At 61.6% G+C, this 22243-nt stretch overlaps 1 protein-coding gene across 2 annotated transcripts in view; it reads left to right on the forward strand.

Annotated features, from left to right (window-relative positions):
- Positions 1 to 22243, forward strand: part of RAB11FIP3 (RAB11 family interacting protein 3) — a 60778-nt gene that overhangs the window by 36608 nt on the left and 1927 nt on the right. Inside the window, exons 4-11 of one of the 2 annotated variants that reach the window (XM_043915726.1) lie at positions 2280 to 2437; positions 5114 to 5263; positions 8341 to 8475; positions 11084 to 11119; positions 14236 to 14329; positions 15857 to 15960; positions 19661 to 19801; positions 21767 to 21848. In XM_043915726.1, coding sequence (XP_043771661.1) covers positions 2280 to 2437; positions 5114 to 5263; positions 8341 to 8475; positions 11084 to 11119; positions 14236 to 14329; positions 15857 to 15960; positions 19661 to 19801; positions 21767 to 21848 — 900 coding nt within the window. The remainder of the gene's footprint in view (positions 1 to 2279; positions 2438 to 5113; positions 5264 to 8340; positions 8476 to 11083; positions 11120 to 14235; positions 14330 to 15856; positions 15961 to 19660; positions 19802 to 21766; positions 21849 to 22243) is intronic. The other variant, XM_043915727.1, reaches the window with a different exon arrangement.

The following is a 22243-nucleotide window of genomic DNA, read 5'->3' on the forward strand; positions in this document are numbered from 1 at the left end:
TGCCCAGAGGAGCCTCTGCTGGGGGTGCTGGCCTCAAGTCACACTCTGTCCCTGCGGGAAGCCCGTGTCGCAGGTGTGTGGGCCCACCTGCTTCCGGTCGAGGGCAAGTAGGGGGAAGGAGGGCCCCGGGCAGCTGTCCCTCGGACCCGGGCGGGGGGGGTCCAGCCTTGACACTGTGGTGCCTGCCTGCAGGCTCAGCCTGGAGCCAGCCACTCAGTGGTCCTGAGAAGCACAGTGGGGGCCTCTTGAAGGGAGTCCCTGGTTTCGGTTTTGAAGTGAGCACTCTTTGTGGATTACATAGTCGCCTGCGACTTGGAGAAGTATGGGGTTTTCCTTGGAACAGGAGCGTCGAGGAAGGCCTGCAGTGGGGACCTCAGGCCTTCCCTGTCATGCTGCCCCACACCAGCTGGCACGGGGCCCCCCTTTCAGGCTGTCCCACACCTGCCCATGTGACGGCCATGTTCTGAGAGGTGGCGACCTCGGGAGAGCCGCATCCAGCCCCGGTTCTCCCCTCGAGGCGGCGCCACTTGGACACTCACCAGCTACCCGGCTGGTGGGCTGGTCACACGACCAGTGGACGGCAGACGGGGCGGGACCTGGTCTCCACTGGGCACAGGTGTGGGGGCAGCCATGCGGGGCCCTCTGCCCACCCGCCCCCAAATCTCGTGGCAGAGCCCAAGGACAAAGTGCAGCCTCTCCAGCCTCTGAAATCTCACTCATTTGTCCATCGTTAACCAGCGTGAAAGCTTGGCTGCTTTGCTAACCAGGGCAGTTGCCCCTCAATTAAAGCTGAGGTTACGAAGTGAAGGCAACCTGTGTACTGGCTGTAAGTTCATTTGGACAGTCTGCAGGTACCTACTTGGTGCTGGGTCCACAAGAGTGAAAACACAGGTGTGTTTAGTGGGAAAGTAGCCACTTAACCGGTGAATGTAATCGATCCGACAGTTGATGAATTCAGATTTTGAGGTTAGACCACGTAATTGAATTTCAGAGCAGTAGTCTGCACGTAGGTAGTAGTCATTGGTGGGGCTTTTAAATTGAAAAAGTCATGTCCTTAGACTGTTGGACGTCAGTTCATGGGGCGGGTCATTCCATTGCTGGGGGCCACAAAGGGCCGGCTCTCCCAGTGTGTACCCTGGGGCGCTGGGGCACTTGTGTCTGCTTGAGGCATATTTATGTACACAACTAACTTTATTATTTTTTTTTTTATTTATTTTTTTTGTCATACATTGATATGAATCAGCCATAGATTTACACGTATTCCCCATCCCGATCCCCCCTCCCACCTCCCTCTCCACCCGATTCCTCTGGGTCTTCCCAGTGCACCGGGCCTGAGCACTTGTCTCATGCATCCCACCTGGGCTGGTGATCTGTTTCACCATAAATAGTATACATGCTGTTCTTTTGAGATATCCCACCCTCACATTCTCCCACAGAGTTCAAAAGTCTGTTCTGTATTTCTGTGTCTCTTTTTCTGTTTTGCATATAGGGTTATTGTTACCATCTTTCTAAATTCCATATATATGTGTTAGTATGCTGTAATGTTCTTTATCTTTCTGGCTTACTTCACTCTGTATAAGGGGCTCCAGTTTCATCCATCTCATTAGGACTGATTCAAATGAATTCTTTTTAACGGCTGAGTAATATTCCACGGTGTATATGTACCACAGCTTCCTTATCCATTCATCTGCTGATGGGCATCTAGGTTGCTTCCATGTCCTGGCTATTATAAACAGTGCTGCGATGAACATTGGGGTGCACGTGTCTCTTTCAGATCTGGTTTCCTCAGTGTGTATGCCCAGAAGTGGGATTGCTGGGTCATATGGCAGTTCTATTTCCAGTTTTTTAAGAAATCTCCACACTGTTTTCCATAGCGGCTGTACTAGTTTGCATTCCCACCAACAGTGTAAGAGGGTTCCCTTTTCTCCACACCCTCTCCAGCATTTATTGCTTGTAGACTTTTGGATAGCAGCCATCCTGACTGGCGAGTAATGGTACCTCATTGTGGTTTTGATTTGCATTTCTCTAATAATGAGTGATGTTGAGCATCTTTTCATGTGTTTGTTAGCCATCTGTATGTCTTCTTTGGAGAAATGTCTGTTTAGTTCTTTGGCCCATTTTTTGATTGGGTCATTTATTTCACAACTAACTTTAAAACACACTGAAGTCTGCTGTGAGCCACTGTTTCTGCTTGAAAGTGCAGGAGGGGCATCTCCTCATGGACACTCCCCACCACGGGCCCCTCTGCCGCCGGGACTGACTCTGGGCGTCTCTCCTAGGCCAATGAGGTGACGGACAGTGCGTACATGGGCTCCGAGAGCACCTACAGCGAGTGTGAGACCTTCACGGACGAGGACACGGGCACCCTGGTGCCACCCGAGTGCCTGGACGCTGCGGAGGAGCCTGGGCACGGTGCCCTGCTGCTGCTGCCCGGCAGGTGCGTTCCCGTCTGCCCGCCCGGCCGCTGGCAGGGGTCACGGGCCCTCGGTGGGTCCCGGCGGAGCACAAGCCTGCAGAGTCCCTGGTCCGAGAGAGGCCGTGTGGGCTGCCCGTTGGGTGCTCACGCGCAGTCGTGGGGAGGGCATTCGCTTGGCACTCAGGGTTTTGTCGTCACGGGTCTTGGCTCTCGTGACGCATCGAGAGGCGCGCTCTTCGGGGCGCGTCTTCACCTGGTCCAGAGGCACCAGGCGGGTTATCCTTGTTAGCAGCCGCACTGTGGGAATGTGTGTGGCTCCTTTGTTTCCCATCAGTGGGCCCCGGGCTCCGGGCAGCTTGCAGTGTAGGTTTCCTGGATAAAGCTGCACATCAGCGTCATGTCTTTCTGTGCAGGCTTTGTCCTCACCGATTGGGGTGTGCCTGGGGCCCAGGCTTGGCTGTAGGGGTTACTGTGGGTTGGATGGTCTCAGGCAGCGTTGGCTGGCTCTCTGCCAGCCTGCTGCCTGCGGACTCTGGCTGCTCCATCCTGGCAGCTCCTGGCATCGTCTGCTTCTCCCTGTCCTGGCGCAGAGTGGGCGGTCCTCACCTGGGTCTCCCAGGAGCCTGACGGGCGGCGCCTTGCTGGCACGCTGCCCCGTGGAGACCCACTCCCCTGCAGGCTGGTGCCCCTTTGTTGACAGCCAGGCTCTGCAAGCTGGTCCACAAGAGACAGGACAGTGAGCGGGTGCAGCTCCTCAGTTCCGGGTCAGTTGCCCCGTGCAGACGGGCATGGGTGGACCTGGCCTCCCAGGTCCTCCAGCCTCAGTGGTTGGAGCCCTTGCTGTGTCTCAGGGGTCCCCTCTGCCCCAGGTGTGCTGGAAGCATGTCCCCCCCGCCACTCGCTTGGGGTGCCTTTTCATTCTCTGGGGCTCTGGCATGTCTGTGGTTGGCCTGCCTGTGCTGTTTCAGTCTCTGCTCACTCCACATCACTGCAGCAATACTTGCACTTTTCTTTGAAAGCTTTATTGTTTTGCCACTGTTCTCAGCTCTGCATCTCCTGTGTGTGCTGTGAGGCACGGGTCACATCTCCCATCCTCAGGAGATAGAGGCATCAGGATGTCCACTGGCTTAGGCTCGGTTTGAAGCTTCGTCTTTGCTCTCTGGCCCCCGAGGTGGCCGAGTGTGTGTGCTGTGCTGGCCGGCCCACTCGGCCGTGTGTGCCCTGCGCGGGTCAGGACCGCGTGGTCTTGGCGTGTGCGCCTCCAGCCCCCTCTCCAGGGCTGCGTCAGCTCCTTCGGCCTTGGCGCATCCATGTGGATCCAACTCGGCTTGTTAGTCTCTGGGGAGGGTACCCGCTGGGCTGGCGGGCGTGTGCTGGGTCCACAGTTTATTTGACAGAACCAGCATCTTGAAGTATGGGCTTCCCAACCTTCAAACAGTTTATTGCTGCATTTACTGGAGTCTTTCTTGGCTTGCCGTGGTGGGGGTGGCCATCTGCTGGGGGGCAGTCATGCATGCACAGTGGGCCCTTGGCTCTGCTGGGGCCAGAGGGACAGCTGTTGGGGCCACGGGCCAAGCCCCATGTGTGAAGACGGAGCCTGCGCAACTCCCCAGGGGCTGGGGAGAAAGGGTTAGGATGCAGCACGCCGGGCTGGGGCACTGCCTTAGTGCAGCTTCCTAACCAGTGTTTGTAAGGTAATCAGGTAAGTTTGTTTAATTCCATTTGGGTCAAGTAATCAAAGCTGGAGAAGTGCTGAAACCATTATGAGGTCTTTGATTTTCTCTGGAAGTTTCTGGCCTTGGGCTGTGACTTGCTGTCAGGATGCACTGACATCACGTGAGCCTCAGTGTGACACACCCAGATCGGCGGCAGGATGCCCATCTGGGTTGAAGTCACCTGTCTCCTGTCGTCGTGGCGCGTGCCGGGCTCACGGCCTGCCCCAGGCCCCCAGCACGAGGTGCACGTCCCCTCTGATGTGGGGACACGCGCCTGGCCGCTCGCTGCCCCGAGCACCCGGGTCCAACGCATGGCGGCCGCGTGGGGTCCCTTTGCCATGCGGGCGGCTTCCTGTCCCGGGTCTGGGTGCATGCCCACTCAAGCAGCTCATCTGGAGAAACAGAAGCAGCTCTGTGTGATCAGGCAGCTGTCGGGAGGAACCCCTTCTTCTTGGCTTCGGTGGCCAGCGGGTGGGAGGCAGACTCAGGATGCTCTTCAGAGATGGCTGAGATCCTGAGCCCCCAGGTTGGGTCAAGGTGGAGCCCGAGCTGCGTGTGCATGACTGTGGCCCTGGGCAGAGGATGGACAGCCTCCGTGACCCCCGGGCCCCCCGAGGGGCAGCTCCAGTGCCTGCTCACAGTTTCTGGGGTTGGGGGGCTGTGGTGAGAAGGGGTTCCGGCCCCAGCCAGGAGCGTCTGCCGGGAGCCAGGGTGCAGTGAACCCCAGACTCCAGGGCATCTTGTGACTGGCGGACACAGACCATGAAGCTCCGGTTGTGGATGTGGTGGTATTGGTTGGTTGGGCCAGGTGGAGTCTGTGGGCAAAGTCAGTCTCACCTGAGTTCACCTTTCTCAGTGTGACTGCGGGAACAGGCCTTCACACGTGTGGTCGCTGTGGGCCCCGACCAGAGGCTTGGGTCATATCCACAGCTCTGGGGTGCTCAGTCCCGAGGTGGCAGCTGACTCTCCTTTGCCTCCGCAGGTCCCACCTGCAGGGCCAGTCTGTGGTCGCGGTTATAGGTGGCGAGGAGCACTTCGAGGACTATGGCGAGGGCAGTGAGACGGAGCTGTCCCCGGAGACCCTCTGTGGTGGGGACCACGGCTGCAGGGACCCCGCCTTCCTCACCCCCAGGTAAAGGCTCCTGTTGGCAGGCTGGTCTCATTCCCTGTGATGTAGCTGAGCAATGCCCCTGAGTTCAGGGTTGCTGTTGGGGTGAATGTTGGCTGTGGCTCCTCTTGTCCCGTCGCGGTCCAGTCTCTCCCCGTTTGAGAGGCCTTGGCTGAGCCCCAGGCATACAGGCAGGGGACACTTGGCTGTGCGGCTTTCTCAGCGCTGCTTGTAAATTGAGTTGTGATTTTCAGTGAGCTTGAGGGAGACTGTGTGTGTGTGTCATGTGTGTTCTGTGTGTGTGAGAGAGTGCATGTGTGGGTGGCGTGTGTGTTGCCTGGTGTGTGTCTGTCACATGTGTTCTCTGTGTGATGTGTGTGGTGTGTGTTGCCTGTTCTGTGTGTGTTGCATGTGTTCTGTGTGTGATGTGGGTGCTATGTGTGTGGCCTGGTCTGTGTGTGATGTGTGTGGTATGTGTGTGTCGCCTGTTGTGTGTCACTTGTGTTGGGTGTGTGGTGTGTGTGTGATGTGTGTGGTGTGTGGGTGGCCTGTTCTGTGTGTGTCACGTGTGTGGTGTGTGTGATGTGTGTGGTGTGTGTGTGTGGCCTGTCCTGTGTGTGTTGCATGTGATGTGTGTGGTGTGTGTTGCTTGTTCTATGTCATGTGTGTTCTCTGTGTCACGTGTGTTCTGTGTGTGGTGTGTGTGGTCTGTCCTGTGTGTGTCGCATGTGTGGTGTGTGTGATGTGGGTGCTATGTGTGTGGCCTGGTCTGTGTGTGATATGTGTGGTATGTGTGTGTGGCCTGTCCTGTGTGTGTCACGTATGTGGTGTGTGTGATGTGTATGGTATGTGTGACATGTTCTGTGTGTTGCGCGTGTTGTGTGTGTCACGTGTGTGGTGTGTGTGACATGTGTGGTGTGTGTGTGACCTGTTCTGTGCGTCACGTGTGTTGTATGTCACATGTGTGGTGTGTGTAGTGTGTGTGACTGTGTGGTGTGTGTGTGACCTGTTCTGTGTGTCACGTGTGTTGTGTGTGTGATGTGTTCTCTGTGTGTGTGGCCTGTCCTGTGTGTGTCGTGTGTGTTGTGTGTGTGACATGTGTGGTGTGTGTGACCTGTTCTGTGTGTCACGTGTTGTGTGTGTGTCACGTCTGTGGTGTGTGTGGCCTGTCCTGTGTGTGTCACATGTGTGGTGTGTGTGATGTATGTGACCTGGTCTGTGTGTCACATGTGTTGTGTGTGTCATGTGTCACGTGTGTGGCCTGTCCTGTGTGTGTCGCATGTGTGGTGTGTGATGTATGTTACATGTTCTGTGTGTCACATGTGTTGTGTGTGTCGCTTGTGGTGTATGTCACGTGTGGTGTGTGTGGCCTGTTCTGTGTGTGTCACGTGTGTTCTCTGTGTCACGTGTGTTCTCTGTGTGATATGTGTGGTGTGCGTGTGGCCTATCCTGTGTGTGTCACATTGGGATGTGTGATGTGTGGTGTGTGTGACATGTTCTGTGTGTCACGTGTGTTGTGTGTGTGTCATGTGTGTGGTGTGTGTGTGGCCTGTCCTGTGTGAGTGGGTGCTGGCGTCCTGCTCAGCTCTCCATCTCACCGTGCTGATGGGCCTACACGCCCCTTCGTGTTCTGTACACACTGAAGGCTTGTGGAAACCCTGCCACACTTCCAAGGGCAGTGCTTACATCGGTCTCTGTGTCACATTTGGGAAATTCTCAGCATTCCAAACCTTTGGTATGATTATGATTTTGGTTGGAGTCTGGGATCGGCAACCTACGATGTGACTGTTGTCAACCGATTGGATCTCCCTAAAGGCTCAGGTGATGGTGAGCATTTTTTAGCAATAAAGTATTTTTCAGTTAAGGTATGCACATTGTACATTTTCTTGGCTGCACCACACAGCATTTGGAATCTTAGTTCCCCGACCAGGGATCAAACCTGTGCCCCTGCAGTGGGAGCTGGGAGTCCAGGAAGTCCCTGCATTTTTTTTAGACATGATGCTTTAGACTACAGTGTAGTGTAAACATCACTTTTACTTGCACTGGAAACAGAAACAGAAACTTCCAGTGACTCCTTTTCCTGCGACTGGCCACAGATGAGGCTGCAGCAGCTCCGAGGCCTGCTTGCCTGCTCGGAGTTTTCTGTTTCTCCGTGTTTTCCCGCGTGTCCTCAGACCGTGTTCCTCTTGTAGCTGGGTGCTTGTGTCCTTTGACCAGCCTCTGAGAGAGGCATCTGCATCACAGGCGGCTGTTGGGATTCATTTCCAATAATGACCTGGCATCCCCAGACTGGAAGGTTCGGCCTTGAATACACCGGGCTGTGGCATCTGGCGGGCCAGCCCTGGGCTCATGGGCGGGCTCCTCCCAGCTCTGCTTCCTCTCTGGGCTGCAGGAGGCCGTGGAGGAAGCGCCCAACCCGGCGTCTAGGCCAGGGATGTGCCCACCCCCGTCAGCCCCCTGTCCCCCTGCTCCTGGTTCTGGGGATTCTCCGCCCGTGCCCACAGTGGAGGTCGTGGACTTGGGCGTGCCGAGAGGGGTACACTCCTCTGGCGTTGCTCGAGGCCCTGCAGTGCACGTGCCTCCACTGGTTCCGTGTGCGCCGCATCCTCGGCTTTGTCTGCAGGGTGACATCTGTGCTTCAGTTGATGTCTGCCTTTCGCTTTGAGTAGCCTGGGGTCCTCGTGTCTGCAAGCCGTGGCAGCACTTCCCACTGCCCTGAAGGCCCCTGTGCCTAGTTCATGGGGCAGTTAACGATTCTGAGTTTTAGGGGACGTCCTTCCCGCAGCCCCGGCTGCCATGCTCCCTAGACGGTCACTGCCGTGGCCACAGGGCAGGAAGCAAGGCGCTGGCCGCGTGCCCCGCTCTCACACGGACAGGTTTCGGGCGGAGAACGCGGGTGTCGCGACACTTGCTTCTCGGGGAAGCTGCCAGGCTCGCCCGTGTCCTGAGCGCCTGACCGGGAAGGCTCTGGCCCCCACACAGGGAGCGTCGCGGTCCCAGAGGTGGGGCGAGGGCCTCTGCGCCGGCACAGGGGCCTCCTGCCGGCACCCCTCCCAGCCCCGGCCCAGCCCCTCCTGAAGACGCACCTCTCGCCCCTCCAGCACCGACCCACTCGGCACCAAGCTGCACAGCATCCTCACTGACGAGGCCTTTGAGTTTTACTGCAGCCAGTGCCACAGGCAGATCAACCGCCTGGAGGACCTCTCTGCTCGCCTGAACGACCTTGAGAAGAATAGGTAACCCACGGTGCCTGGCCTGCCATCTGTCCCGGGCGCGGGAGACCCTGCCGGCCCGCAGCGCCCACCGCCCTGGCCAGGTGCTGCCCGAGTGCCGGGGGCTCCCTCCAGCGGGCCTGTGGGCCGCGGCCTCGCCCTCGCCCGGCCCTGCATGCGCTCGCCCGGCCTGTTGCCCCACGTGCATGCCACCACCCAGTCCCCCGCCCTGCCCTGCCTGCGGACCGCCAGTGCATGGAGGAGAGCCTGCTCTTAGGAGGACGTGCTCTTTGCATTTCACCAAAAGACGTTTTCAGTGGCGGCACAGCAGCAGCATCAGGAAACCTGAAGGGTGCAGACGTGGGAGCAGCTCTTGGGGTCGGCACTCTGCCGGGCGCCCTGGGGCTCTGCCGCCCATGTGCATGTGCTGCTCCTCGCCATCCCCCTCCTCATCCGGCCCCCTCTCCGCCTGACGCCGCCTACCCCCAAGTCGGAGTCCCGGGGGCAGCCCCTGGCTCCTCACGGCCTCCAGCTGCAGGAAATAGCTTGGGCAGTTGGCGTGCGTCAACGTGTCTGTTAGGCAGGCTGGCGCTCTAGCTTGTTGCGTGGAGTGACGAGCCCTCGTGCCGCACACCCCACAGCCCCGCCCCGCAGAGGAGGTGTGGGACCACCCGGCTCTATTGTGCTGCGAACTTCCAGGGGACTTCCTGGAGGAGGGGGCCTTGACTGACGGGAGTCATGTGGAATGTGAACCATCCTGATGGTGCCACGTGTCCATGTCCCCTGGGCCTGCTGTCGGCCCCTCAGCCGGCCTGGTGGACCCTCGACAACAGCCCGTCGTGCACATCCTCCTGCCACACTCAGCTGCGTCCAGCCAGAGCCCAGTCAAGTGAGCGACGGGGCTGATGGGCAGCTTTGCAGGGAGCCAGAGCCCCGGCAGCACTGAGGAGGAACTGGAGGTGCCCAGTGAGGGGCTTCAGGGGACAAGGGGGCTCGGAGACCCGCCGGCCCCCTCTACCCCTCGTGTTCAGCGCAGTGCTCCATGCATGCCTTTGGCGGGCCCCCCACCAGGCTGGGGAGGTCATTTGTACTTCCCGAGCGGGGCCCTGCCGTCTCCGTGTTTGAGAGTGAACTTGAGGACACACGTGCATCTTAGTTCTCCCGCTCTGAAGTCTCTTGATGTGGAGGTGGTCTTTTCCACGTTGAGGGCCTGCCACAGGGCAGCCACAGTCGCTTCTGTGAGGCTTTGTGGGGCAAAGAATAGACCAGGGCATGGCTGCATCCAGCCAGCAAATCTAGGGGCTCTCACGTCCATTTCAGCCACCTGTTCCCTAAGAAAGGCGCTAACGAGAGGGTTAACATGCCATCAAAGCCTTCATTATGATTGGGACACAGCTGTCAGGTGGGAAGTTCCCCTCATACCTGCTCCAGGAGAGGCTTGCCCTCGGCGTCCATGGAACTGTCTCAGGGTGAGCGGATCTGGTGTGTGGTTGTGAAAGGTGACTCAGTCCAGTGTCCAACAGGTTTGACATCAGGCGTGATTTCTACCTCCCGACCCTCAGAACACACGTACTTGCCATGTTCCTGGTGCCTCCGTGAAATACTTCATTGCGTGACAATGGGGAGTCGGCTTTACCCAGAGGTGTAGGTGCTGTGGGCCCAGTGGGGAGGAGTCAGCTGGACCGCCGTCTGTGTTGAGCTGACGCTTCGTTAGTCAGGAGGCGGGACACGTAGTGAGCTGAATAGGAAGTATGATAGAGAGTGACCAGTTCCCACAGGGCCAGGGGTTGGCAGGGGGGAGAGGAGGGCAGGGAGGAGAGCCACTCGGCCCCTGCCCACACCTTGCAGACTCACTGGACATCTCTGTCAGGGCCTGAGTTTCAACGCAGCACGTCTCATGCAGCTGGGCCCGGGGAAGCAGGCCCTGTCTTGGGTCCCTGTGCTGCCGCAGCGTCAGAAGCCTGGGCCGGGGGCACGTCCCTCCCCAGCCCCACACTGTTCTCTGAGAGGTGGCTAGTGCCTCCTCAGGGCCTGGTGATGGTTTAGCAGGTAAACTGGGAAGTGGAACCCAGGATGTCAGAGGCGAGAGGTGCGATCAGCTAGCCCTTCTGCCACTGCAGACCGTCCCGTGAGGCAGGCGCCCTAGAGCTGGCATGCCTGCCCTGGATGGCACAGGAATGCTCTCTGGGTTTCTGGGCGGCCGGAGCTGAGAGTACACAGTGCCTGCGCTGGAGCAAAATCCACGGCAGACCCTCCTGTGCACGTGGGCCTCTAGCGGCTGGGCCTCAGGAGCTCAGCGTGGCCTCGCAGCACCGTGGATGTGCCACTGGCTGATGGCTCGGACCCTGTGTGGCCCCCTCTGGGTCCCGCCCTAACGGTCCGGCAGTGACTCCATCTTAGACTTTTGTGCCGGCTAGGACCACGTGACGCACGGGGGCCTCACGGGGCCCTGAGGTTGTCCTGGTGTCCCTGAGTTTCTGCTGAGCCAGCCTTTCCTGCATGGCGCGGCGGGGGCGCGGCTGTGCATGCCTGTGATGCCCCCACCCCGTCTTCCTCGCTGGCACTTCCTGCTTCCTCTCGTCCTCCCTGTCTGTCCTCTGACTCCACTTTCCTGTTTGTTTCCATTCTGCAGTCCAACGAAGCGGCTGTCCAGCAAGAAGGTGGCAAGGTAGGACCCTTTCTGAAACGTATCCCTGCTCACGGTGCTTTTGCAAGAAAACTTTTGAAAGTCACTTCTCATTGTTTGGGATTGAAAATGATTTGAAGGGTGAGCTGTAAAAAGACTTGCTCCAGTGGCAGACGGGGATCCGGGTATGTGGCAGGGGGTCTGTGGTGGGAGCCCTTGCCTCCCTCCAGTTGGGTCGAGTCTTTCCCACCAGAGGGCTGGGCAGGGTCGGGAGGCACCCAACGCTGCAGCCCAGGTCTGGGTCTGCCTCCTTCAAGGGCTGCACCCCTCCAGCCCCGCCATCTCTCCCCGGCGAGGAGGTGGACGAGTTTGTGAACAACATGCATTGGGACTGTCCCTTCCCTCTTCAGTCACGGAGCTGCCCCTGGCCCCCCGCACTGAGGGCTGAGGGTGTGTGGACTCTCCCCTCCCGCGAGGTGTGTCCGAGGCCAGCCTTCTCCACAGGGAAGCTTGCGATGTGTTTACTGGATTTCCTTTCCGAGAAGCGTTGTTGCTTCTCCCAGAGACAGTGATTGCCTTGATATTTTTGTTTGTGTCGTCTCCTGCCTGGACGCCCCCCGGAGCCCTGGCCCTGCGCGCCCGTGCCATGCGGGCTGCTTGTCTCGCCCCTGGGCCCTTCTTCCCTTTTTAATCTCCGTTTTCTGTCCAGCACGTCTTCCTGTAGCTTCTTGAGAAGAGGGGTGCCCAGAAAATAGACGGTTGCGCCCTCGCTGGGTGCCTCGCCCCTGTGATCTGGCTTGGTGCAGACTTCCACATCAGAAGTGGCTTCCCTTTCGCAGCTTGGAAGGCACTGCTCTTGAGGTGCTAGCCCCAGTGCTGCTGCGGAGGGTCCGGCCCAGCGCTCTCTGGATCTCTTGGTGACCACGTCTCCCTTCTGGGAGCTCCTAGGAGCGCTCCCCTTCCCTGATGCTCAGGCCTCTTCGGGGGGCCTTTGCACCTTTTTCCTGGTTAATTTTGCTGGCAGAGTGGAAGGCCTGGCTCTAGTCTGGAGGCTCCTGCCTGACTGCCGGCCTGTCTGGGGTGCTGGTCTGCAGTGTCCTCCACGCCCTGCCCTCCCCCCGGCCCCCACAGCGCCTGCTGGTGGCCTCTGCCCAGCGCAACCGCGTGCCCCTCTCTGAGCACTGCCTCCTACTGGAGGCCTCCAGCTGACAGCCGGCGGGGCCCCTGGCCCACGTGTGCTGGGGACAGTGCGCCTCTGTCAGCCGGCCTGGCGCATGGCCTTCGGGCAGCTCACAGGTTGGGTGCAGCCCGTTGGGGGGCCCCGTTCCCCAGTCGTGTGCCTGCTCGGGGCCGCCCCCCTCCCTACTGCCCTCCTCTCTGTGGCCCCTCGGGTGCTGGCCACCGGGCCTCTCCTCCAGCGTGTGGTCCTTGAACATCCTGTCTTTGGTGCCACCTGTTTTCCCACCATGTGTCCCTGAGGCCGTGAATTGCTTGTTTTCCTTTTCCTATGACCCTGAGGGCTGAGGGCCCAGAGGGGTGGAGGCCACCCCGCAGGCCCACGCTCCTCACTTGTCCTCTCCATCCCCTGGGTGTCAGTGGTCCTCCTGGCTCCTGACCAGGCTCTGACCAGAGCTGTGGCCTTACCGCCATGCCCGTCCCACCTTTCACCCAAACACCTGCAGCTGGCGGGACGTGCCGCCCGAGTCCCGTCTTCCCAGCCCAGAGTCAGGCCCAGGGGGCCTGGGCCCCGGGCCGCGGCCCTGAGGCTGGCCTGTGGCTGCTGCTCTGAGAATCTGACCCTCCCTCACGGGTGCCCTTGTGGGAGAAAGCCCGGCCTGCGGGTGTGTGTAGTTTGCTGTGCGCACGCACACACACACATGCGTGCAATTTTAATCTGCTGCCACCATAACTGCCCCCGGCCTCCTGAGGAAGCTCAGCACGCCTGCTGTCACTTCTCTCTACCTGGCTGTGGTCCCCGCGTGCAGGTGGCTCTGCGACTGGGCACCAGCGACCCTGCAGGGTGACAGCAGCTCTGGGGTCCGGTTGTGTCTAGGTCTCAACCTGACCTGCCCCCTTTTGGTGGATCGGGCACGGGGTCCCTTCTCCTGCTGGGCCTCCTCAGTGAGGACGGGCTTAAATAAAGAAGCTCCCACTCCCACGCGAGGACCCTTGACCTTACTGAGATGGCTCCATGCTCAGCCACACACCCCCAAGCCGGGAGTCAGCCCCTGGTCTGAGGTCAGGGTCGGGTGTCGGCCCCAGGCATGGCCCCTCCTCGGGACAGTCTCTGGGCCAGGAGCTCATGTTCAGGTCCCGCTGTGGACGCGGACATGGAGCGCCTCAGTGGGAGCTGATGCTGTCCTCCCGGCCCTGCGGGGTCAGTGAAGTCCACAGCCCGGTGCCAATACGTCCCCCAGGGCACCGTCAGGCTTGAGGCCCCTGGGCACGAAGATGCCCTTCTTTGTTCCCCTGAGAATGTTTCTGGAAAAAGTTGAAAAGAATGTGGAAGCTTGGTCATTACTGAAAAGGATATAGAGCTTCCTTCATACGTTTGATAGAGCACTCGTTTTAACAGCGTTTTACTGACCCGGCTCTCCGTGCTCTGTCCTTAGCTGTGTGACCGCCTGCGGGAGCCCGTGCCCTAGCACAGTGGGGGTGCCCGGCCTCCTCGGGGTCACACCACGCTGAGTCTCTTGTGCGTCACAGCCGTGGGCCTGTTCGGCCGCTGGAGTCCCGCACCTGGACCCGTGGCTGCCCCTGGTGGCGCGCCTGCAAGTCAGAGACAGAGAGGGTGCCAAAGTCCTGGTGCCCCCAGACCCTGACCCTGAGCACGGTTCACTGGCTCAGGGGACGTGAGATTATTTCATATTGCCGAGAGGGGTGACGTCCTGTTTTATTGCCCAAGTACAAAGTACCCGGCCCAGGAGCTGGCAGAGGAGGAGGCCGGGCCTGTGAGGCCCTCGCTTGCCTGGCCCTTGGTTGCGGTGTCCTGCCGGAAGGCCCTTTGGTGAAGCCCTGCCCGCTGCCCCGGGGCTCTGCCTCTGCACAGTCCCGGGCTTGCTCACGCGCACAGGCCTGGCCCCATGGTCGCTTCCCTTCTCTGCTCTCCTCGCCCCGCTGAAGGACCTCTGGACGGGCCTGTTATCTCTCGTCCACAGGCATCTGCAGCAGTCAGGGGCCCTGACCATGGACGCCCTGCAGGACCCTCCCCCAGGCCCCGTGGAGGGCGTGGACGAGGACATCGCCGACAAGGTGGGCCCTGGACCGGTGGCAGGGCCGGCGGGTGTGGTGGGCGAGGTGTGCAGATCGCGGTGGGAGGTGGGGCTGGTACCGTGGGGGCTGAGCAGACCCCAGCAGCCCTGCTGGTCTCTGGCGGGTGCTGTCAGGGTCGGCAGCCTCAGGTGAACAGGAGACGGACACCTGTTCACGGAGAGGTGCTGGGTGGGCCGCAGTGATCCTGGAGCCAGGGCCCCGGGCCAGGCCGTGGGTGGAATCCACTGTTCCGGAGAGGTTCCTCAGGGAGGGGCCGCCTCTCTCTGGCCGAGGTCATGAGGCTCAGGGCTCCGGGACGTGCAGGGGCCGGGTAACGGCACAGCCCTGCCTCCCCGTCCACCCGCCTCCCCGTCCACCCTCCTCCCTGTCCACCCGCCTCCCTGTCCACCCGCCTCCCTGTCCAACTGCCTCCCCGTCCGCCCTCTTCCCCATCCACCCTCCTCCCACTACCTCCCCGTCCACCCTCCTTCCCCCACCTCCCCATCCGCCCACCTCCCTGTCCGCCCACCTCCCCGTCCACCCGCCTCCCCGTCCGCCCGCCTCCCCGTCCGCCCGCCTCCCCATCCGCCCTCCTCCCCATCCACCCTCCTCCCCCCACCTCCCCGTCCACCCTCCTCCCCGTCCACCCGCCTCCCCGTCCACCTGCCTCCCACTACCTCCCCGCCCACCCTCCTCCCCCCACCTCCCCGTCCGCCCGTCTCCCCGTCCACCTGCCTCCCTGTCCACCCTCCTCCCCCCACCTCCCCGTCCGCCCGTCTCCCCGTCCACCTGCCTCCCTGTCCACCCTCCTCCCCCACCTCCCCGTCCGCCCGTCTCCCCGTCCACCTGCCTCCCTGTCCACCCTCCTGCCCCACCTCCCCGTCCGCCCGTCTCCCCGTCCACCTGCCTCCCTGTCCACCCTCCTCCCCCACCTCCCCGTCCGCCCGTCTCCCCGTCCACCCGCCTCCCTGTCCACCCTCCTCCCCGTCCACCCTCCTCCCCCCACCTTCCCATCCACCCTCCTCCCTGCCCACCCTCCTCACCCCACCTCCCCGTCCACCCTCTTCCCCGTCCACCTGCCGCCCTGTCCAACTGCCTCCCTGTCCACCCTCTTCCCCGTCCACCCTCCTCCCCATCTGCCAGCCTCCCCCTCCACCCGCCTGCTCCCCATCCACCCTCCCCCTCCCCTCCTCCCTGTCCACTTCTCCTGGACCTGCTCTCTGCAGCGTCTCAGCTCTGCCGAGCCCTCCCCGCTCTCCAGTTTGGTGGCCTGGTCATCACACCTCTCACCACCTGCTGAGTGTGCCGGGCTCCCTGAGGCGGGCAGGGCTGACCCTGGCCCTTCTGTGCACACACTGCCCCTGCAGAGCAGTGCCTGGCCGCCCTTGAGGCCCGAGGGTGCAGTGTGCACCCCGCCCTCACTGGTGCTCCCGGCTCTCCAGCCTGGGGGTGTGGCCTCCAGGACCATCTGCCTGGGGCATCCACTCTCCCAGCCCCTTGTTCTCAAGCCACCATCTCACTCCCCAGGTTGTCTTCCTGGAGAAGCGGGTGTCAGAACTGGAAAAGGACACAGCTGCCAACGGGGAGCAGCACAGCCGGCTGCGGCAGGAGAACCTCCAGCTGGTGCACAGGTGAGGGCAGGGACACAGGCGAGGGCAGGCACACAGGCGAGGGCAGGGACACAGGCGAGGGCAGGCACACAGGCGAGGGCAGGGACACAGGCGAGGGCAGGGACACAGGCGAGGGCAGGCACACAGGCGAGGGCAGGCACACAGGCGAGGGCAGGGACACAGGCGAGGGCAGGCACACAGGCGAGGGCAGGGACACAGGCGAGGGCAGGCACACAGGCGAGGGCAGGGACACAGGCGAGGGCAGGGACACAGGCGAGGGCAGGCACACAGGCGAGGGCAGGGACACAGGCGAGGGCAGGCACACAGGCGAGGGCAGGGACACAGGCGAGGGCAGGGACACAGGCGAGGGCAGGCACACAGGCGAGGGCAGGCACACAGGCGAGGGCAGGGACACAGGCGAGGGCAGGGACACAGGCGAGGGCAGGGACACAGGCGAGGGCAGGGACACAGGCGAGGGCAGGGACACAGGCGAGGGCAGGCACACAGGCGAGGGCAGGGACACAGGCGAGGGCAGGCACACAGGCGAGGGCAGGGACACAGGCGAGGGCAGGGACACAGGCGAGGGCAGGCACACAGGCGAGGGCAGGCACACAGGCGAGGGCAGGCACACAGGCGAGGGCAGGCACACAGGCGAGGGCAGGCACACAGGCGAGGGCAGGGACACAGGCGAGGGCAGGCACACAGGCGAGGGCAGGCACACAGGCGAGGGCAGGGACACAGGCGAGGGCAGGGACACAGGCGAGGGCAGGCACACAGGCGAGGGCAGGCACACAGGCGAGGGCAGGCACACAGGCGAGGGCAGGCACACAGGCGAGGGCAGGCACACAGGCGAGGGCAGGGACACAGGCGAGGGCAGGGACACAGGCGAGGGCAGGCACACAGGCGAGGGCAGGCACACAGGCGAGGGCAGGCACACAGGCGAGGGCAGGCACACAGGCGAGGGCACGGACACAGGCGAGGGCAGGGACACAGGTGAGGGCAGGCACACACAGGTGAGGGCAGGGACACAGTTGAGGGCAGGGACACAGGTGAGGGCAGGGACACAGGTGAGGGCAGGCGCACAGGTGAGGGCAGGGACACAGGTGAGGGCAGGGACACAGGTGAGGGCAGGCACACACAGTTGAGGGCAGGCACACACAGGTGAGGGCAGGGACACAGGTGAGGGCAGGCACACAGGTGAGGGCAGGGACACAGGTGAGGGCAGGCACACACAGGTGAGGGCAGGGACACAGGTGAGGGCAGGCACACACAGGTGAGGGCAGGGACACAGGTGAGGGCAGGCGCACAGGTGAGGGCAGGCGCACAGGTGAGGGCAGGCGCACAGGTGAGGGCACGGACACAGGTGAGGGCAGGGACACAGGTGAGGGCAGGCACACACAATTGAGGGCACGGACACACAGGTGAGGGCACGGACACAGGTGAGGGCAGGCACACAGGTGAGGGCAGGCACACAGGTGAGGGCATGGACACAGGTGAGCGCAGGGCACACAGGTGAGGGCACGGACACAGGTGAGCGCAGGGCACACAGGTGAGGGCATGGACACAGGTGAGCGCAGGGCACACAGGTGAGGGCACGGACACAGGTGAGCGCAGGGCACACAGGTGAGGGCACGGACACAGGTGAGCGCAGGGCACACAGGTGAGGGCACGGACACAGGTCAGCACAGGGCACACAGGTGAGGGCACGGACACAGGTGAGGGCACACAGGTGAGGGCACGGACACAGGTCAGCACAGGGTGCAGATCTCTTGCAGCCTACAAGGTGTGATCCACCCTCTGGTTGTTCTCCCCTTAGGTTCTGTAGGCACCGCCCCACATCCAGCTGCTCCGGGCCGTCTCTCTGGGTGCTGGTGGGGTGAGCGAGGCTCTCCCTGAGGAAAGGGCAAGGGAGGGCCCCTCAAGAGCAGCCAGGGCCACACTGTGTCCTTGGAACACCTAGCTGGGCTTCCCATCTGGGGGCATCTGGCGTGTGCCCCCATTCCAAGAACCTGTCCTGATGCAGGATTGCATCATGTCTGAGTCCCCCTGGACTAGGAGACCAAGACTCGGGGGCTCAGAGACAGTGCTGGGCCCTGGGTGGGGGTGGCCAGACAGCTCTCTCAGACGACGGGTGGGCCTTCTGGCCTGACGGGCGTTTATCAGTCACCCACACGCTGGTGAAAAGCCCAACCTGCCCTGCCCACCAGCCTCAGGCCATCCATGCCTGGCTGCTGGGCCGCTCCTCCTGGTTTTGCCTGACTCCCCTCGGCCCGTGCGCCTGGGGCTGCTTGCGGTTCCCAGCCTGCAACCCCCATGGCCTTTTTTCCTGCATGTGACAAGTTCCACCTGTGTCCCCCACATTTGTTTTCTTATCCTCCAGATTCCACGTCTTCACCCACTTGGTTTCTAAACAGAGGCCCTGCTCAAGGCACAGGAGCCCAGCTCCCTAAGGCCTCACGTGTCTGGAAAAGGCTTTGTGCCCCAGTGCCCCCCACCACCGACAAGTGGCTGAGTCTGGGATTCCACTGGGAGCCGCCCCGGGCAGCCCGCTCCTCTGCAGTCTGTCTGTCTCTTAGCAGGGCCCTGGCATCGCTGGGCTCACGGCTGTGTGGGTCCCGCTCCCTCCCCAGGTGCTGGGAGGGTGCTGCTGAGCCAGGGGCAGGAGGTCCTAGCCCTTAAATCTGGAAAGCGGCTCCCTCAGCTTCAGGAGGATCGTTCCTAGGACTGTTCCTCTGTGTAGTTTCTCCCGTTTTCTCTCTAGTTCAGTAGTCAGTCTGCACTTCTGTTAGTCAAGTGTTAGACCTTCTGGACTGTTCTCCTTTCCTTTACTTTCCTGTTTTCTGACTTTCTCCTTCTTTCTTGCTATGTGATGATTCTTAGTGTTTTTCTTTCAGTTCCTCTTGAATTCAGAATTTTCTTGTGTTGGAGTTTTAATTGCTAAGAGCTCCCTCTGTTGTATGTCGCTCCTGTGACAGCTGCTGTCTCGTGGATGTGGCATCTCTGGCCTCTGAGGCTGACAGTTGCAGCGTCTCCCGCAAGATTTGTGTCTCCTTCGGGTCGTTCTTCCTGTTTGCTCTGGACGTTTTGTATTAGAGCTTTCCTGTGGTGTCTGGTGGTCTTCAGCCTACTGTGTACTCTGAGGTGCAGGCACCAAAAAGCAGATGAGAAGCCCCGTGTGCAGGGCAGCTGGGGGCGCACCAGCCCTGCCGTCCTGGGAGGCCTCCTGCAAGTAGGCGTGGTGGTCTGGGAAGATACCAGGGCCGGGGTCTCCATGCGGACATTCCATCTGTCCCCTAGTTCTTGCAACACCTGCCTTTACATCTGACCTTGTGGGGGGCAGTGTGTAAACCACGTCCCCAATCTGGAGTAGCAGGTTGAGGCGCCCAGGGCCAGGCACCTCTCGGGCTTGTCCCGAGATGGTCTCCCACTCACACCCAGCAAGCTGACGGCCACTGTAGGTGCAGGCCGGGGTGAGGGTGAGGTCCCCCAAGAACAATGGGGACTGTCCCGCTGTCAGGACTGTGCCAGGGTCTGAAGCCCAGGCACCCTCAGTGTGGGGTGGAGGCTCCTTTGGGGGACACGTCTCCTGCTTCAGAACCGCCCTTGACGAGAGCTGTGGCCGTGGGGCATCCTCAGTGCCTGCCTGTCCCTCCTCTGGGCAGGGCCACTCTCCAGGTCCGGGCACAGCATCTCAGGACAGTCTCTCCCCCTCTACCGGCAGAGCCAATGCCCTGGAGGAACAGCTCAAGGAGCAGGAGCTGAGAGCCTGTGAGATGGTCCTGGAGGAGACCCGCAAGCAGAAGGAGCTCCTGTGCAAGATGGAGCGGGAGAAGAGCATCGAGATCGAGAACCTGCAGGCCAGGTGGGGGAGCGGGGGGAGGGGAAGATGGGGATGGGGCGGAGCGGGGCAGAACGGGCGATGGAGGATGGGGGAGGGGGAGAGATGGGGCAGGGGAGGGGGACTGGGGGAGGAGGGGGGAGATGGAGCGGGGGAGGGGGATGGGGGCAGGAGGGGGTGGGCAGGTCGGGGAGGGGAGATGGGGACCAGCGGGGCCGGCGGACAGGGGCAAGGACGAGAGACAGCTGCGCTGTCAGCACACAGCCCTCCACCCCAGGGCACGACGCCTAGGAACAAAGTTAGCTGTAGGAACAGTGGGAAAACCTTTGTAAAGAAAACTGGAAGACTGTACTGAAGGCCACGATTATTGGGATCAAAGACGGACACCACCTGGATGTCACCTTCTCTAATCTTTCTCGTGAGGACATTACACCAACCAAATCAAAGTCACCATCTTTCTTTAAGGCAACTTGAGAACATTACCCTGGGCTCCCCTGAAGGCACGTGCCTTAAACAGTCAGGAAAGGGGAGCAGGCTCCACGCACATGCCTACAAAGGCGCAGGAGGGGACCAGGAACTTGGTCTGTGGTGTCCACGCACGGTGACACATGCATCAAAACTGGCCGAGAACCTAAATGCCCACAGGGTGCCAGTCAGCTGTGGGGTCCCTGACAAGGGTTCCCGCCGTCCTCCTGCAGTCACTGTCTTTGTGACTGAATGGCCCCACCCTCGGCCTTCAGCAGGCAGCAGTGATTCATGACTCCAGGCCCTTAAGCCTGTGCTTCTGTCCGGCTCTCACAGCTGGAAAATACATTTGGACACATTTTCAGTGGCGGGCAGCAGGAGGGGCTGCACGCAGAGCTGTGCTGGGGTCTCCCTGGACAGAGAACTCCCGGGGGCAGACCTGCGGCACCAGCACCCAGGACAACCTTCTTGCTGGACCTCAGCACAGTGGGGTCAGCGGACTGCGGGAGAGCCTCTCCATGGGGCCCTGTGCACTGGCCTGTGGGTGCCATGGGTGGGCCATCCTGCTGATTGAACAGGCAGCAGCTGGGGCTGAAGGTGGATGGGGCCACGAGAGGCCCTCAGGGAGCGAGACGGCATTTGGGTCACCCTGTGCACCTCAGTCAGCAGCTCCTCATGCCTGGACCCGCAGCCCTGGGGGTTCAGGGGCGTGAGGGAACCAGGACTCCTGGGAGAAGGGTGGGCATGTGACTGGGCCAGAGGAAAACCAGCAGAAGTGGGGAGGTAGTGGAGCACAGTCAGGCGGCACATCACGGGCTCCGGGTGGGCAGAGCTGGGACACAGCGGGAGCCTCTGCCAGAGCCTGGGCCAATGAGGAGCCCGAGCAACACATGGAGAAGCCCCCTTGGGGGTCCCTGGAGCCTGGACGGGGCCCGTGACTAGAAGACAAAGGACAGACGGGAAAAGCAGAACCTGACCAAGGAGACACCTGGCAGACAGACCACCCAGTGGTCCAGGTCAACGTCACGCAGGGTGCGAAGGGCACCCCCCTCTGTGGGGCTTTCCCCAGACCCACAGCCTGTCCAGTCACCAGAGGACCCCAGACAAGCCCAGCCTGAGGGGCACCCACCAAACACAGGGCCAGGCCTGCTCAGAATGTCACGGTCACGAAGAGCGGGGAAGCCCAGAGATGCTGCAGCCCCGAGGGGACAGAGGAGCCGTGATGGTGTCGTGGTGTGGGGGCCCGACGGGACGGGGCGTTGGGGGGAGGCTGGGTCGAGGCCGTGGCTTGGTCGCCCATGAGTGTGACAGATGCCACGAGAACGAGCAGACGTCTCGAGAAGCTGCCAGGGGCTCGGGGTCCAGGGACCCGCTCTGTGGCGACAGCTTTTCTGTAAATGTGAGGCTTCCCCACACCTGAGGTGTGGACGCCGTCCTGGCTTGTGAGGAGCTCTGGCCCCTGTGTGGGCATGTGTGGTGGTCGCGGACAGCTCCGCAGGTCCCAGCCTAGTCCTTGTGCCCCAGGCTGCAGCAGCTGGACGAGGAGAACAGTGAGCTGAGGTCCTGCACGCCCTGCCTGAAGGCCAACATTGAGCGCCTGGAGGAGGTGAGCTGCCCCCTGGCTCCCCATGCTCCTCCCGGGGTACCTGTGGGCCACCAGGACCTGAGACAGGGTCTCCAAGGTGAGGGAGCCGCCCGGTTGGTAGTGACATGGGGCCCCTGGGCTGAGGGAGCCAGGACAGGCAGGGCCTGGCCCTCCCTTTGCCAAAAGGTGCATGGCCCTGCCTGGCTTCTCAGGGTCCTTGGGCCTGGAAAGTTACACGTAGATGAACCCCTGATTTGATCCAGGATGCTGTCCTTGAGGGGCTGACTGCAGCTGGCCTGCTGTGCACCCTGAGGACACCTGGGAGCACTTGGGTTCAGCCCCTGCTCCTGTGTGGGTCCCACCTCCCCCCCAGACACAGTACCTGGGGTTGAGGGGGCTGTGAGGGACTGCGGCAT

The sequence above is a fragment of the Cervus elaphus genome, chromosome 10 (assembly GCF_910594005.1).
Source record: "Cervus elaphus chromosome 10, mCerEla1.1, whole genome shotgun sequence".
Taxonomy (NCBI): Eukaryota; Metazoa; Chordata; class Mammalia; order Artiodactyla; family Cervidae; genus Cervus; species Cervus elaphus.